The sequence below is a fragment of the Aulonocara sp. 'chitande type north' Nkhata Bay genome, linkage group LG8 (genome assembly GCF_057382095.1).
Source record: "Aulonocara sp. 'chitande type north' Nkhata Bay isolate Kocher_YH1m ecotype deep benthic linkage group LG8, A_spYH_male_GT1.1, whole genome shotgun sequence".
Lineage (NCBI taxonomy): Eukaryota > Metazoa > Chordata > Actinopteri > Cichliformes > Cichlidae > Aulonocara > Aulonocara sp. 'chitande type north' Nkhata Bay.
The window spans coordinates 11,314,312-11,328,878 of NC_141351.1; the positions used below are offsets into that span (position 1 = coordinate 11,314,312).

General features: G+C 40.7%; 2 protein-coding genes and 1 long non-coding RNA gene across 5 annotated transcripts in view; 2 read left to right on the plus strand and 1 right to left on the minus strand.

The window, feature by feature from the left end:
* LOC147323263 (eukaryotic translation initiation factor 3 subunit C-like) lies at nucleotides 1–11,656 on the plus strand. 2 transcript variants are annotated; one of them, XM_086303521.1, is made up of 23 exons: nucleotides 1–151; nucleotides 3,351–3,465; nucleotides 3,557–3,622; nucleotides 3,720–3,909; nucleotides 4,002–4,127; nucleotides 4,357–4,411; nucleotides 4,996–5,105; nucleotides 5,225–5,379; nucleotides 5,496–5,631; nucleotides 5,918–6,021; nucleotides 6,219–6,360; nucleotides 6,557–6,682; nucleotides 6,840–6,933; nucleotides 7,133–7,320; nucleotides 7,460–7,744; nucleotides 9,266–9,457; nucleotides 9,852–10,023; nucleotides 10,104–10,263; nucleotides 10,354–10,419; nucleotides 10,559–10,646; nucleotides 10,791–10,956; nucleotides 11,083–11,124; nucleotides 11,328–11,656. In XM_086303521.1, exons 2-23 carry the CDS (start codon nucleotides 3,371–3,373, stop codon nucleotides 11,402–11,404), a joined length of 2,835 nt encoding a protein of 944 aa, XP_086159647.1. In that variant the 5' UTR covers nucleotides 1–151; nucleotides 3,351–3,370; the 3' UTR covers nucleotides 11,405–11,656. The 2 variants fall into 2 exon arrangements, with proteins under 2 accessions (XP_086159647.1, XP_086159648.1); XM_086303522.1 differs by having other exon boundaries at nucleotides 28–53.
* Nucleotides 5,218–14,567, minus strand: part of LOC147323264 (uncharacterized) — a 9,521-nt gene continuing 171 nt past the window's right edge. Inside the window, exons 2-4 of the long non-coding RNA XR_015130733.1 lie at nucleotides 12,439–12,609; nucleotides 12,213–12,345; nucleotides 5,218–6,710 (exon numbers count right to left, since the gene is read on the minus strand). This is a non-coding gene — a long non-coding RNA (uncharacterized LOC147323264). The remainder of the gene's footprint in view (nucleotides 6,711–12,212; nucleotides 12,346–12,438; nucleotides 12,610–14,567) is intronic.
* LOC147323265 (eukaryotic translation initiation factor 3 subunit C-like) overlaps nucleotides 13,340–14,567 on the plus strand; it is a 17,768-nt gene continuing 16,540 nt past the window's right edge. Inside the window, exon 1 of one of the 2 annotated variants that reach the window (XM_086303523.1) lies at nucleotides 13,340–13,521. The gene's annotated coding sequence lies outside the window, so the exon portion shown is untranslated. The remainder of the gene's footprint in view (nucleotides 13,522–14,567) is intronic. The other variant, XM_086303525.1, reaches the window with a different exon arrangement.

The window sequence follows — 14,567 nt, forward strand, 5'->3', positions numbered from 1 at the left end:
ACTATTCACGTTGTTGATCATCAGAGTACTTCCTGTTCTGACGAAATTGCCCGGTAAGAGTGCTGCACGCATTTTCTTTTCCTTCGAAAGAAAACTGGATTTTTAAACAGCTCAAACTAAACACCGCGGAATAACTTTTACTAGGTTGTAGGTGAGTTTAATTCACTAAGTGTGCGACTTTTTTGTATTTTCGTTTATTTGCCGTGAAAGCATTCTAGGTAAGGCGTGTAAGCCCAACTGCAACTTGGTTTTCATTTCTTTTGTCGACTGTAATCCAGTCTGTTTGCTAGCATTAGGCTAATATTCTGCGGTATAGACGCATTTAAGTGTCAGCACTATAAGGCCGGTGGACGTTTTTCTGGAAAATAATTAAAACATTTAAGTTTAAAAACTGCCTATATTTAAACTGCTATAAATAACTTGTTGGTCTATAATATGTGAAACATATATCAAATGTATCACTCATGAATGATATCAAGTCATCTTGAGCGACAAACAACATTCCTCTAACAAGGTAGAAGCCGCAATCAGTTTTTGGCAATGACTTTTATAAATCCTGTATTTTCGCAGTTAAAAAAAATTCTTGTTGACTTTAAAAATGCCTCTTTTAAGAGTAATCTGGCCAAGAGGACAGCTGAGATTGCAACAAATACAACAATAGTTCTGTAAACATATTTTAAGTGGACAAAAGGGACTTGATTGATTATAATGTAAGTACAATAACACAGTTATAATGATACTTGAGAAACGGGTATTTTTTTAAATTTTATATATAACTCCTTTGTAATACCTGTTCACCAAAGTCTTTTTAGCAACATACCTAACTATATTACACATAAAAAATACACGGAAACATTGGAAATCAGTTTTTGGCAGGCAATCAGTTTTTGGCACAACACCAGTGTTTCAGATTGACTGGTGATGGTCAAACAGATGTGTGGCAAACTTGCTTTTCAGGAGCCGCTACCGATAAACCAGCAAAAGCATCAAACTCTGGGAATGGGACATTTAATGTCATGCAGGCCGCTAATCTGAGCATGTCTAATGATTTAAATACTACTGCTTCAGTTTCCTACTCTCAGAATAAGACACCTGATCTTCCTCCATTTATTGTAAGCTGCACCAAAGCTGGGACAGGAACTTCAGGTCCGGCAGCTTTTGGCACCACTGAAACATCCCACATCAAAATTGCTCATCTGTAAGGCAATGTGCTCCATTTGCATCCTCTGCATAAATGCAGTGGCAGCACTGTATTAGGGGAAGACCTCAAGAACAACACTTTTGATTCTCAACCACCTTCCAAGAAGAGTGACACAATAACTTTGTTGGAAACGGTCCAGAGTGAAAGTAGCCAAATTGCTTCAAAGCCTAATAGCACAATAACTGACAGAAATGAGCTCATGTGACGGTCACCAAAGTGTTTCCAAGCCAAATGGAACAATAACTTTATCAGAGGTGAACCCAAATGACAGTCACCACAATACCTCCAGGCCCAATGGCACCATAACTTTGTCAGAAACAAGCTCGTGCAACATCCGCCCGAGGTCTTCAGACAAGCCCTCCACACCTGAAGTCAGTAATCTAACCACCAGCCCTAAAGACAACAATTCTGAAGTCGTCCCGATCTATCAAAGCATAATGTGACACAGATGCCAAGGACCATAGTGGCAAGGAGGTTGAAACCCATGATGACGCTTCTGGCAGTGGCAGCTGTGAGACTAAAGATCTTTCAGGTCTGCCTGTGGTGGGCGGGCTCTCCAATTCTTTAAACCGTCAAAGCTTTGGTACAGTGAACCTCAAAGCCAAGTGTTTCAATTTGGATGACACCCTGGATTTAAAGGCAGACTGTTTGATTACTTCAACACCAATGACTAAATGTACAATGTTCAACTTGAACACTAAGAAAGTTGAGGGCTTACACCTAGGAGCACAGAAGAAGCTGAGGATGCAGAACACATTGAGCGATCCACAGCTAAGGAAAAGCCTTATCTGCAGTAACTTCATTCAGCAACCTGACTTTAGATAAATTACTCTGACAACATAGTTTTTCTTTCAGATTGAATGCACCTGCTGTGGAGAGTGGTACCGCACAGTGTGTGTTGACTTTTCTTGTGCAGAGAGCGATTACAGATGTAATCTGGTTGTAGGCTATGGCAGTTGGCCACAGGTGGCAGCAGTGAGCTGTTCTCCATTTGAGACTGCTCCAGCTACTATGTGATACGTCAGTGGATCCAGCTACAAAATAGAGGTCATATGTAATTTGGGGAAATTAACTTATGAATATTCTTAACTTAGAAAGTTGACGTTTTAAAATGAACTCACCTAAAAACTCCAAAACACATGACACACCAACTGGCACACAAGAGTTACTCACTTTCACAAGGTCTACTTAATCACACTGACTCTATTGCTTACTAATTATTGTCTAACTGCTGTACATTTACTGTATGTCCTATCTCCTCACAAATGTTTGTTAAATTAACCAAACAGTTCTCGCTAGCTGTGCTAATCAGTTATCCCATCATTTCAAATGTTTTTCAGAGAAAACACTATGAGACTATGATAAGAGGATGTGATGTTGCAACACCAGTCAAGGATTAATGTGTAATGTTTGCTGGAGACATATTTCTTTGTTATGGAAAAAAATATTAAAATCATTATGAACAATAGGAGTGCTAATTTAATTTTGGTACCATTTTATTTAGTTTAAAGGTTTATTTGCGAGATCCACAAGAACAAAAAACAGTGAAAGTTACAATTATATTGTGCATAAAATTATAATTCAAACATGGTAATAGAGCCAGGTGCAGATGTGTCAGAAGTTGATCTGACTGTAGGCTATGGCACTTGGCCACAGGTGATGCTAGTTGGCTCGACTCCATTTGAGTGCACACAAAGCAAACTGCATGCTTTATTTGTGGGGCGAAAATGCTGAAATTGGAATAATAAAATGTACGAGGGGAACAACAATGAAGACATGATTCCCCAGATCATTGATTCTTGTCCTGTAAACAACATCTGCGTGGTGACGTTTATTTGCCATTTTCGCAGTCGCCTCGTGAGAATATCGCCTCGTGCATGAGAATATCACCAGGTAAACTCAAGACAGTTAATGTTTTATTGTTGAAGAGTAAGAAGACTTTGTGTTTAAGGTAACCTCACAAATGTCAAGGACGAAATATTCAGTGTGTATTTGCTGGTTTGTTGGTAGTGGCTCCTGAAAAACAAGTTTGGCACACATCTGTTTGACAGTGAATATCTTTGTCAGCTGAATATGTGCTGGTATACCACACGTAGAATCTGGAGCTGCATCTCTGTAATACCACTCATTACTTTGTATTTCTCTACAGATTGACAGCATCCTTCAGCAATGTCTCGATTCTTTGCCAGGTCTGACAGTGAGTCAGAGGAGTCCTCATCTGACGATGAGATCACTGATAAAGCACCCGGAGCCACTTTCAAGCAGTAAGTGAAACTTGGAATAAATCTCATCACAAACTCATCACATACATTGTTCTTCCTGTAAAGATCTGACTTGTGCACTTGGTTTTCACAGGTCGCTGCTTCTTAGCGACGATGAGGAGGACACAAAAAGAGTGGTGCGCAGCGCCAAAGATAAAAGGTTGGTGTGGTATTTTTAAAAGGTCACAACTTTAAAGTCTATACAAAATTTTGCCCCTTTTTTCTTTCTTTTGACTAAATTTATTCTTGAATCTTAGGTTTGAAGAGTTGACGAACCTCATAAAGACTATCCGCAACGCTATGAAGATTCGAGACATGTCCAAGTGTCTGGAGGAGTTTGAGCAGCTTTGTCGAGCCTTCCTTAAAAGCAAGAATATAGTGGATAAAGAGGGTATTCCTCCCTTCTATATCCGCCTTCTGGCTGACTTGGAGGACTACTTGAACCAGGTTAGTAGCTTGGACAAAAAATTAAACTGCAATTTAATGATTTAATTGTCATTGTGTTTGTCCTAATCAAATACTTAACATTATTTTTACAGCTTTGGGAGGATAAAGAGGGGAAGAAGAAGATGAACAAGAACAATGCAAAAGCTCTCAGCACCCTGCGTCAGAAGATCCGCAAGTACAACAGAGACTTTGAGTCAGAAATAGCAGCATACAAGGAGGTAAAGTCAAAGACTAAATCTTCATGTTTATTTTCTATGCATTGTATGAATCTCTTGGGGGGGGGGGTGTAAACTTAGGTCTCATCAGATCTGTTCTGTGGTCAAAAGACTGTCAATGTGCTGAGCAGCTTCCTTCTGGTGTTATTTAATCTGGTGTATTAGAATTTATACGAATTTCAGCCTTAAAAAAAGCAGTTATCAGAATGTCTTGTCTCTCTCTCCCTGCTAGAATCCACAGGAGTCTGCAGATGAGGAGGAGGAGGAGAAGGAGCCAGAGGACTCTGGTGAGCTGGTTGTTTATACAGGTTATGTGTAAAGGATTCAACCCGGAAAGCATAGGATTCAATAGGGGCATAGGTGAAATGTGTCTATGTGTAGTGCACGTGTCAAGTCTCATCATGAGTGATCAATCATTCTTGTACATCAACCTGTAGGCTGCCAGTGAAAATGGGCTTATTAAAAAGGACTGTTGAAGGTCCAGCTCCATGATATATTATACATTATACATATATTATACAGAATCTGAAGTTTAACTGCAAAAACTAAGCTGATTTTAAAAGTTTGTTCGGTTGAAACTTTTGACTGTTTTTAATCTACTCAGAAGAAACTCCAGCAGCAGATTAATCAGTTATAACTAATGAAGTTTAGAATGTTTTACGTAAATTATGAAGTTTACTTTGTACATTATTACTTAAAAACTCAGTTTAAGAGTTTTTTTGCCCCCTTTCATTACTTCATTCTGTGCTTCAGTCAGTCACATTTTCACGTGCTGTACAAAGATTAGCTGCAAATGATGAGATGATCAATGTGTGTTGGTGCTGAGGGGAAAGGAGCCAGCATCGTCTGATTTGTCTTTTTGGTCCACAAGGCTCGTCCTCTGACAGTGAAGGAGAGGTGTCATCAAAGTCCTTCTTGAAGAAAAAGCCTGAGGCGCCTTCAGAAGCCACCGACCGTTCTCAGACTGCCAAGGAATCTGAGGTAAGAGGTCATTTAACTAAACTACAGCAAAAGATCTGGTGGGAAAGACAAAATACTTGCACAGTTTATTTGAGAGGATGCCTGAGCTAAGATTTTGAGTTTTTCCCTTCTCTCAAAAGGATAAGTCCTCTTCTTCTGATGAAGATGATGATGATGATGATGATGATGGAGACTGGAGCCCAAGCGACTCAGACAGCAGGAGTGAAACCTCTGATAAGGAAGAAGAAAATGCCTTAAAGAGGAAGCGTCTTGTGACCTTCCTCAAAGTTAAAAGGTCTAAATACTTTGAATATCTGTTCAGACACTTTTTTAGATTTTAAGTCAAATTTTACTGCAGAGAGAGTCATGTAGAGTGAATGTGTTGTTACCAAACACTGCGTCTGTCCTCAGGTCCCAGGACACTGAAAAGCCTGGAGTCAGGAAGGAGGAGAGGAAGAAGAAGCCCAAACAGAAAGAACAAATTGAGGAGGAGGCTGAGGAGGAAGGAGGCTGGGAGAAGGTTAACAGAGGAGTACCTCTGGTTAAGGTAAAGAACAGATGGTAACATAAAACTGTTTGGACTTGATGCCGGCCGGACAGAAGAATAGATGCACTGGTGCTGCTTCTTATTTTAGTTTAGCTTGTTTGTGTTTCAGTGCCGACGTGTTCATTTATAGTAATGACAGTGATAAAATCAACATGCAATTGTCTGGTTAATTTAACAAAATCAATGACTGTAAAAAGAAAAACTTGCCTCTAAGAGTTTATTCAACACGTTGTTTGTATTTTTAATTTTAAGTTTGTTTGTTTTTTCCCCCATTGCGACCATTCAGGAGAAACCCAAAATGTTTGCTAAAGGCACCGAGATCAACACAGCGGTGGTGGTGAAGAAGCTGAATGAGATCCTGCAAGCAAGAGGCAAAAAGGGAACAGACAGGTACGACTGCATTTATCACTAAAGCTTAAAAATATATATTTAAAAAAAGTTACGTATTCACACGACTGTTGATATCCAGTCAATGTAAAACCAGGCGTGTCATGTGGAAGTATGTCCAGTATATGAATTTCAGAGAAATTCTTCTCCTGAACAAATCCTGACTCCTTTTTTTCTTTTTTCTCCTCCCTCACTGACAGGGCGGCTCAAATTGAGCTATTTCATGCTCTGGCAGCCATCGCTGCAGAGAATAACTTGGGCCAAGGTATCCTGGTCAAGATCAAGTTCAACATTATTGCCTCCTTGTACGACTACAACCCCAACCTGGCAGCCTTCATGAAAGTGAGTGACACTGCTTTTAATTCTTACAGTATCAACAAAACCAAAAGGGTTCCTGTGATTTACTGTAGTGTTTCATGTTACATGAAATATCTTAAAATTGCAAGTCATCACAAAAATTATTTGTGCTGTTTAACATTTTGGATTGAAAAGAATGAGTTCCTGAGTTATGGTTCTTCTGGCTTGTCTCCTTTTTTAGCCTGACATGTGGAAAAAGTGTCTGGATTGTATAGATGAGCTGCTGGACATTCTCTTTGAGCACAACAACATCTTCATTGGAGAGAACATCGCAGAGGACAGCGAGAATCTGGCCGTCTCCGATCAGGTGATCCCACTCATCCACCCCAAGCAATCTGTGGACTTAAAGAAAGAAAGCAGTTTAGACTAATAAAACACTCACATAGCTGTTGAACTGTCTGCATTTGTATCAACTGTCTTGTGAACTATGGGCTGGTATTCATTTCTTTGTGTGTATTTGTTAGCCTTTCAGGGTGCGCGGATGCATCTTAACCCTGGTAGAAAGGATGGATGAAGAATTTACAAAGATCATGCAGAACACTGATCCCCACTCTCAGGGTGAGTGGTGCCAAAACCTGAGTGACGATTATTAACTGCTGTGAGGGTGAATGTGTTAGGACTGTAAATGTGGATTAACGGGTTGCAATCTAAAATGTGGGATTTACATCACCCTTGAAATTTGTATTGCTGTATTTGCTGCTCACATGGATGTATTTTGCTTATTCTTTCCTCTCTTTTTTTTTAAATCTTCCTTCAGAATACGTTGACAATCTCAAAGATGAGGGCAGGGTTTGTGGCATCGTTGACCGGCTGCTCACCTACATGGAGAACAAAGGCTCCACAGAAGAAATTTGCCGTGTCTACCTGCGCAGAATCATGCACACCTACTACAAGTTTGACTACAAAGCTCACAGACGCAGCCTGGGCCTGCAGGGAGAGACCAAGGTGAGAGACGGCACTGTGCAGAATCAGAACTTTCTTTTCTTGACAAACATCTGCATCATGATGCTATTTTTATGATGTTTAATGAAATGTTATGCATAAGGTGTAAAATGGTGTGCTGAAGTGTTTTTCTGTTGTGTAGTCCGAGCAGGACCAGGAGGAGAACAAGGAGGAGAACAAGGAGGAGAACAAGGAGGAGAACAAGGAGGAGAGCGAGGAGGAGAGCGAGGGAGAGGACAGCGCTGTGATCATGGACCGCCTCTGCAAGTTCATCTACGCCAAGGATCGCACCGACCGTATCCGTACCTGTGCTATCCTCTGCCACATATATCACCATGCTCTGCACTCACGCTGGTACCAGGCACGTGACCTGATGCTGATGAGTCACCTGCAGGACAACATCCAACACGCTGACCCACCTGTACAGGTAGGCACTCGTAATCATTATTTCTTCATATCATCGTCATCATCATAGTTTATTTATATAGCACTTTAAAAACACACAAGGCTGACCAAAGTGCTGAACAATAGAAATATAAGAGATACAATAAGAATAATAAATACGATAAAATAATAAACATAGCAAAAACAATAAGTATAAGTAAATACAAGTCAGTTAACCACTGAGTCAAAAGCCAGCGAATAAAAATGCATTTTTAATCTGGATTTAAAAACCAGCACTGATGTTGATTATTAATATAATAATAATAATATAATATAATAATAATCTTCGAGGAAGATTATTCCAACGCTTTGGAGCCACGATAGAGACGCTCGGTCTCCTCTCAGTTTCAGCCGTGATTTGGGGACTTGGAGTAACGGCTGCTCAGCTGACCGGAGCGAATGAGTGGGGACATAGGGCTTCAGCAAATGAGACATATGCAGGTGCCAGACCATTTAAGGATTTAAAAACCAATAAAAGAAATTTAAAATGAATCCTAAATTCAATTGGAAGCCAGTGAAGGGAACCCCAAACCAGAGTAATGTGCTCAAATTTCCTTCTACCAGATAAAACCATGCCGCAGCATTCTGTACTAGCTGCAGGCGTGTCAGAGTGCCCAGTCCAACCCCTATTATTAGGTTATAAACGCATGGATAACAGTCTCCAAGTCACGCCTTGAAAGAAAAGGTTTAACCTTCGACAGACGCCTGAGTTGATAGAATGATGATTTCACCACCCCATTCCCGTGGCCATCAAAAGTAAGTGCAGAGTCGATTTTTAACCCACGATTGGTAATCGAGCTCTTCAGGTGAGGGGTCAGAGCAGCAAGGTCAACATCAGGGATATCAGAGGAACGATTCGGGCCAAACAGAATTGCTTCCGTTTTACGTTCATTAAAATTTAAAAAAGTTTAGAGCCATCCATGACTTAAAATCGCTAAGGCAATCAAGCAGGAGTCTAATTGTGGAGCTATCAGAACGACTGAAAGAAAAATAAAGCTGGCAATCATCAGCATATAGATGAAATGAGACTTTGTGTTTACGAAAGATTGCACCCAGTGCCAGGAGATACAACGAAAACGGTAATGGCCCAAGAATAGATCCCTGTGGTACACCCCATGGCAGAGGGGCCACAGAGGATGATGATGAACCCAACTTAACACAGAAGCTCCTGTTTGAGAAATATGATTTTATCCACAGGAGTGCCAAGACAGAAATGCCCACACAATGCTGTAATCGAGAGATCAGCAGGTCGTGATCCACTGTGTCGAATGCAGCAGTCATATCTAGAAGTATAAGCACTACGTGTTTACCGCAGTCCGTCGCTACCAGAATATCGTTCATAACCTTTATGAGAGCTGTCTCTGTGTTATGAAACGGCTTAAAGCCGGACTGAAAAACTTCAAACATTTGAGAGTTATTTAGATAATATGAACGTGTTCTGACTCTAACTATTAGTTGTATATACAGATCGCCTGTTTTAACCATTTTCCCCTCCTCCTACCAGATCCTGTACAACAGAACAATGGTCCAACTTGGCATTTGTGCATTTAGGCAGGGCATGATTAAAGATGCCCACAATGCACTGCTGGACATTCAGTCCTCTGGCCGTGCCAAGGAGCTGCTGGGTCAAGGTCTGCTCATGAGGAACATGCAGGAGAGGAATGCAGAGCAGGAGAAGATTGAAAAGCGAAGACAAGTAAGTGCTGTCTGACCAGAGCAGTTAACTCTAACTAACATGTTGGTTTCTCTGTCAGTGTTGACCTGCTTGTAACCTGGATTTACTCTGTGAGTGAGTGAATTTTTGGGCCCCTTTCTCACAGCTGCAGGACAGATTTCCAGAAGATTTCATACAATTGTTCATGTGCACTTGGTGACTAGTTACTTTTTTGTTTTTTCCCTAAATGGGCCTTGACCTCACATTAATGTGCCAACTATTCCATGGTGTCTCCAGCTGCCTGTGTCCACAATAGTGTGAAATCAAGGCTGTAATGAAACGACAAATGTTTGGGTCTTTATTTTTAAAACACTGATGTGTCAGACATCCATTAGATGATACACACATGCATCGTGACGTTTATCCTCCCTAATAGGTGCCGTTCCACATGCACATCAACCTGGAGCTGCTGGAGTGTGTGTACCTGGTGTCAGCCATGCTGCTGGAAATACCCTACATGGCCGCCCATGAGTTTGATGCCCGCCGCCGGATGATCAGCAAGCAGTTCCACCACCAGCTCAGGGTCGGGGAGAGACAGCCCCTGCTAGGTACGAAACGCATCACGAGAGCTCGTTGTAGCAGGAAGTTTCATCCACAGAGGATAACCACAGCTTTATTTGTCCTCCAGGACCCCCAGAGAGCATGAGGGAGCACGTGGTGGCAGCCAGCAAAGCCATGAAGATGGGAGACTGGCGTACCTGCCACTCTTTCATCATCAATGAGAAGATGAACAGTAAGGTTTGGGACCTGTTCCCTGAGATCCAGAAAGTACGCGAGATGCTCGTCAGGTTAGCATACACTGCCCCTGTTCATCACTTGGTTCATTCACCAGTGTGATAATCCCACTTAGACGTCCTTATGTTTTGTTTTTTTAATAGGAAAATCCAAGAAGAGTCACTGAGGACCTATCTGTTCACCTACAGCAGTGTATACGACTCCATCAGGTGAGCACAGATGTATTAGTTTCATCAGTCTTTACTAAACCACAGATTTCTGTAGACCACTGCAGCTTCCCCACAGACCAAAGATGATCGGTCACTGTTCTGCCAAACCTTAATTTTACTACGCTTGTCTGTCCTTCAGCATGGCTACGCTGTCTGAGATGTTTGAATTGGAGATGCCCACAGTCCACAGCATAATCAGCAAGATGATCATCAACGAGGAGCTGATGGTAGGACTCGACGTTTCTGTTCTGTGGACTGAAAATATAGACACAGCAGTCTCATGGGGGCTTTTATATTTGAGAGTGTTTATATTTGTGATTACTTTTTATATGCCTTTAATTTGGATCCCCCCATTTTTCTCTTCCCAACAGGCGTCACTCGACCAGCCCACACAGACGGTGATGATGCACCGCACTGAGCCAACGTCTCTGCAGAACATGGCTCTGAAGCTGGCAGAGAAACTGGGCAACTTGGTGGAGAACAACGAGCGCGTATCTGACCTGAAACAGGGCATCTATGGCGGTTACTTCAACAGGGGTAAGTTCATCATGTTCTCACAGTACTTAGGGATCGTTAAATCTGGAACTTATTTCTAACCTTTCTGAACCATTTATTTTCCAACTTTTGCTATTAGATGATAATTAGCTTTCATTTGTCATACAGATCAGAAAGGTGGCTACCAACAGAAGCAATCCTACCAGAGAGGTATGTTAAATTTCACTGAGGTCGTTTCCTGTTTTATGTCAATGAGGTAGATTTGGGTTGGGTTCTCTTTTCAGCAGTAGATGCTATTTTAAATTCATCCATCAGTATTACACCTTTGTGGTTTGTTTTTTTCTTCTTTTCTTGTAGTTTAGTGAATTTGTGTGAACACTAATGAGATGATTGTTGTCTTTGTACAACCGCAGATGGGAAATCTTACCAGCAGAAGCAGTCGGGTTACCAGAGAGGCGGTTACAGGAATCAAAATCAAGGAAATTACTGAGCTTGAAGTTTGTGGATTTCAGTTTTTACAGCAGAGCTGGTCTTCATTCCAAGACAACATCAGTACCTCATTTTGTGAGTTTGGCTCTTGGCCATGCTCCCTCAATGAAACTGTTTTGCTGCTGTTTCTATGTCAGTTAGCATTGCTTTGTGTCAGCAACGGCAGAATGTGATATTACATTTCTGTCAATTTCTTGGAATAAATCTGGAGTTTTATTATTTTAACAGATTAATAAATAAATATTAAACAGTGTTGTGTTTTGTTTGATTTTTGTTTGGGGTTTTTTTTGCAGTGATAATATAAATTCAGTACATGTATGGAAAACTAAAAGCATATCATTAAAATCAGTCTCAGTCCACCTGCTTTAAGATGCTTATCAGTGGATTGAGGGTGAATTAAAAAGTGGTACATCTTTTGTTGCCTACATATAAGTCATTGCATTTTGTACAATGCTTTGGACAAGTACAATACTTTAATTCACAAGAAAAGACATGCAGTCTGTCTGCTAACTAAAGCTACAGAGGCTCTATAAAGAGGACTGTGTGTGTGTGTGTGTGTGAAATTATATTTATTATATAAAAACCGGAAAAAAGCATTTCGATTATGCTTTAAACAAAAATCTTGCAAAAGCAGCTTAGTCTGTAGAGAAGTTTGGATCTGTTGCTTAAGTCTAGTTTTATAAATCCTCACCTGTAGGTTACAGAAAATTCTGAGCATCATGTTTTCCTTTTTTGTGAAATTTGATAAGCATTTCACACATTAAAGTATATGAAAGCAATCTTTTGATTTTCTGTACATCAAATACCACCTCGATTACGTTGCTGTCTCAGCGTGTCACAGCTCGTCTCACTGACTCCTCGTTGTGAGTGGCCACTATGAACCTGTACCGCTCAGGTTCCTGCGACATGACGTCCAGCATCACATCAAGGCATCCGTTATAACTGTTCAAGCAGACGTGAAATGTATCAAGAGTCGAATCAAGATCAAAAATGATTGGCGATTGTTATACTCCAGAGGTTTTCGTTCTGTCTTACCAGCCTGTCATTGGTGTCCTCCCAGCTCTGATGGATGGGGTCCTGGTGACCCTCTTTCATCGCTAGTTTTCTCTCTTTGTCCATGTAGGCTCCTCTCACCAGCTTGACACCCAAACAGAAACACTCATTCTTGGATAGAGACAGCGCGTCTAAGAGGAGAGACCTGGAGTCCTGATAACCACAGAATTTAACCACAGACACAAAGAATTATAATTAAAACCATTAACTGCCAGTGAAAGTAACAAAGTGTCTGATATTTGATGATAAAATGAGAAGAGAAATAGAGATAGTTGCCTTCAGGTAACATTGATATGTGTTCCAGATCCAGAGACCATCTTTGTTAAAAAGAATCACTTTTTATTTAAAAATAAAAAATTGCATCTACACTCATTAAATTTGCTTCATGTAGTCAAAGTTGGCTTATTGTGCTTCTCTCCGTTTTCTCCATAAATATTCAATTACAGTTGTGCCTGTTTTTAAAATAATGTAATCCCTAACTATGTTTTCTATACTTCTATACAAACTGACATCACTTTGGTATGGTCTCCCTTTTATAATCACCTCAGGCACAGTCAGAGCTACAGTTTTGACCCTGACTGAGGAGATTGAGTTTACAAACGCCAAAAAAAAATATTTTTTGCATTATAAAAATAGTTGTTTTTCTTTTTCAATCACCCATCTTAGCAGTAGGATATACATGAAAAGAGAAACAAATTAAGTTTGAGTGAAAATGTAAAATTTTTTGCACTCTGGTCAACTGACTCAGTGACCCAAATGACTCATTCAAACTCTATTCAGTAAGAAGAATCGAATTTACCATCACTAACCGAGACAGCGGTGACGTAAATCTGAAGGCTAGACTATCCAATTTCACAGCCTCGCACTTCCGGCCTTCTCGGTCTTCGAAGGACCCGGCCCAGGTAGACCGTGAAGGCCGGGTCCTCCTTTTGCGTGATGACGTCAGCACACTTCCTGTCCTCACGCGAGTAACAGTTGTGCCGCACGCCTTTTCTGTGCCTGCTCATACAGCAAAACTGGATTTTAAAACAGCTTAAACGAAACATCACTTTCACCCGGTCGTAGGTGAGTTTGGCTCAGTAAGATTTAAGATAAGAGTGTGTGACTAAGCGATGCTTATTTACCGGCTGCACAAACGAGGAGACCCCATGCTTTCTTGTTAGGGTGTTAGCTTAGCAACAAGCGGCACGTTTGTGTTCCGTTATCTGATATGATACAGTTAACTTGTACCCTTGTTAGCTGCTGTGTATTTTTTGTATTTGGTTTTATTTGGCGTAAAGCATTTTGGGCACGGCGTGTAACCTATACTGCAATTTGGTTTTCATTTGCTTTGTTCACTCTAATCCAGTCTGTTTAGCCTGTATGCTGGCATTAGCCAAATAGTCTGCGGTATAGACGCATGTAAGCGTCAGCACTAAGGCCGGTGGACGTTTTTTTTTTTTTTCTGGAAAATAATTAAAACATCATACACACTACAGTTGCAAAAGAAAAGAGAAACATTGGAGACTGAAGAAGTCAGTTGGATGAGTGATGAAACGTTTCTCCCATCGAAAACGCTACGTCCAGATGAACAGAATCAACTTTTGGAGAAACGCCGGTTCCTTGTTTGCCGGTTGCTGCATCAATAACTATCTAATACTGGCCAACCAGATAGCAGCTGGGGTGAAATTAAAGGCTTTAGCACTGTTATAGGCCATCACGTTAGCAACTTTTAGTGGAACCTACAGTATTATTTGTCCCAGGTTTTTTATTATTATTATTATCATCATCATCATCATCATCATCATTACCATTTTATTCTTGGCGGGTGTTTAACGCCGTCCAAGTAATAAAACACCCTCTATATCAGGGGTGTCAAGCTCAAATACACAGTGGGCCAAAATTCAAAACTGGAACAAAGTCCGGGCTAACATTAATATTTATTGGGGGGAAAAAAATCTTACTCCAGATATAAGAATGAATCTTTTCTTATGGACTCAGACAAGTTTTTCTGAAAAACTGAATATGGAACAAGCAAAGCTTAATACTAAACAATATTAGCTGTATAATACCAGTAAGCCAGCTCTAGTAGTAATTTGGTATGGCTTCGTGGGCCAAATGTAATTAGGCTG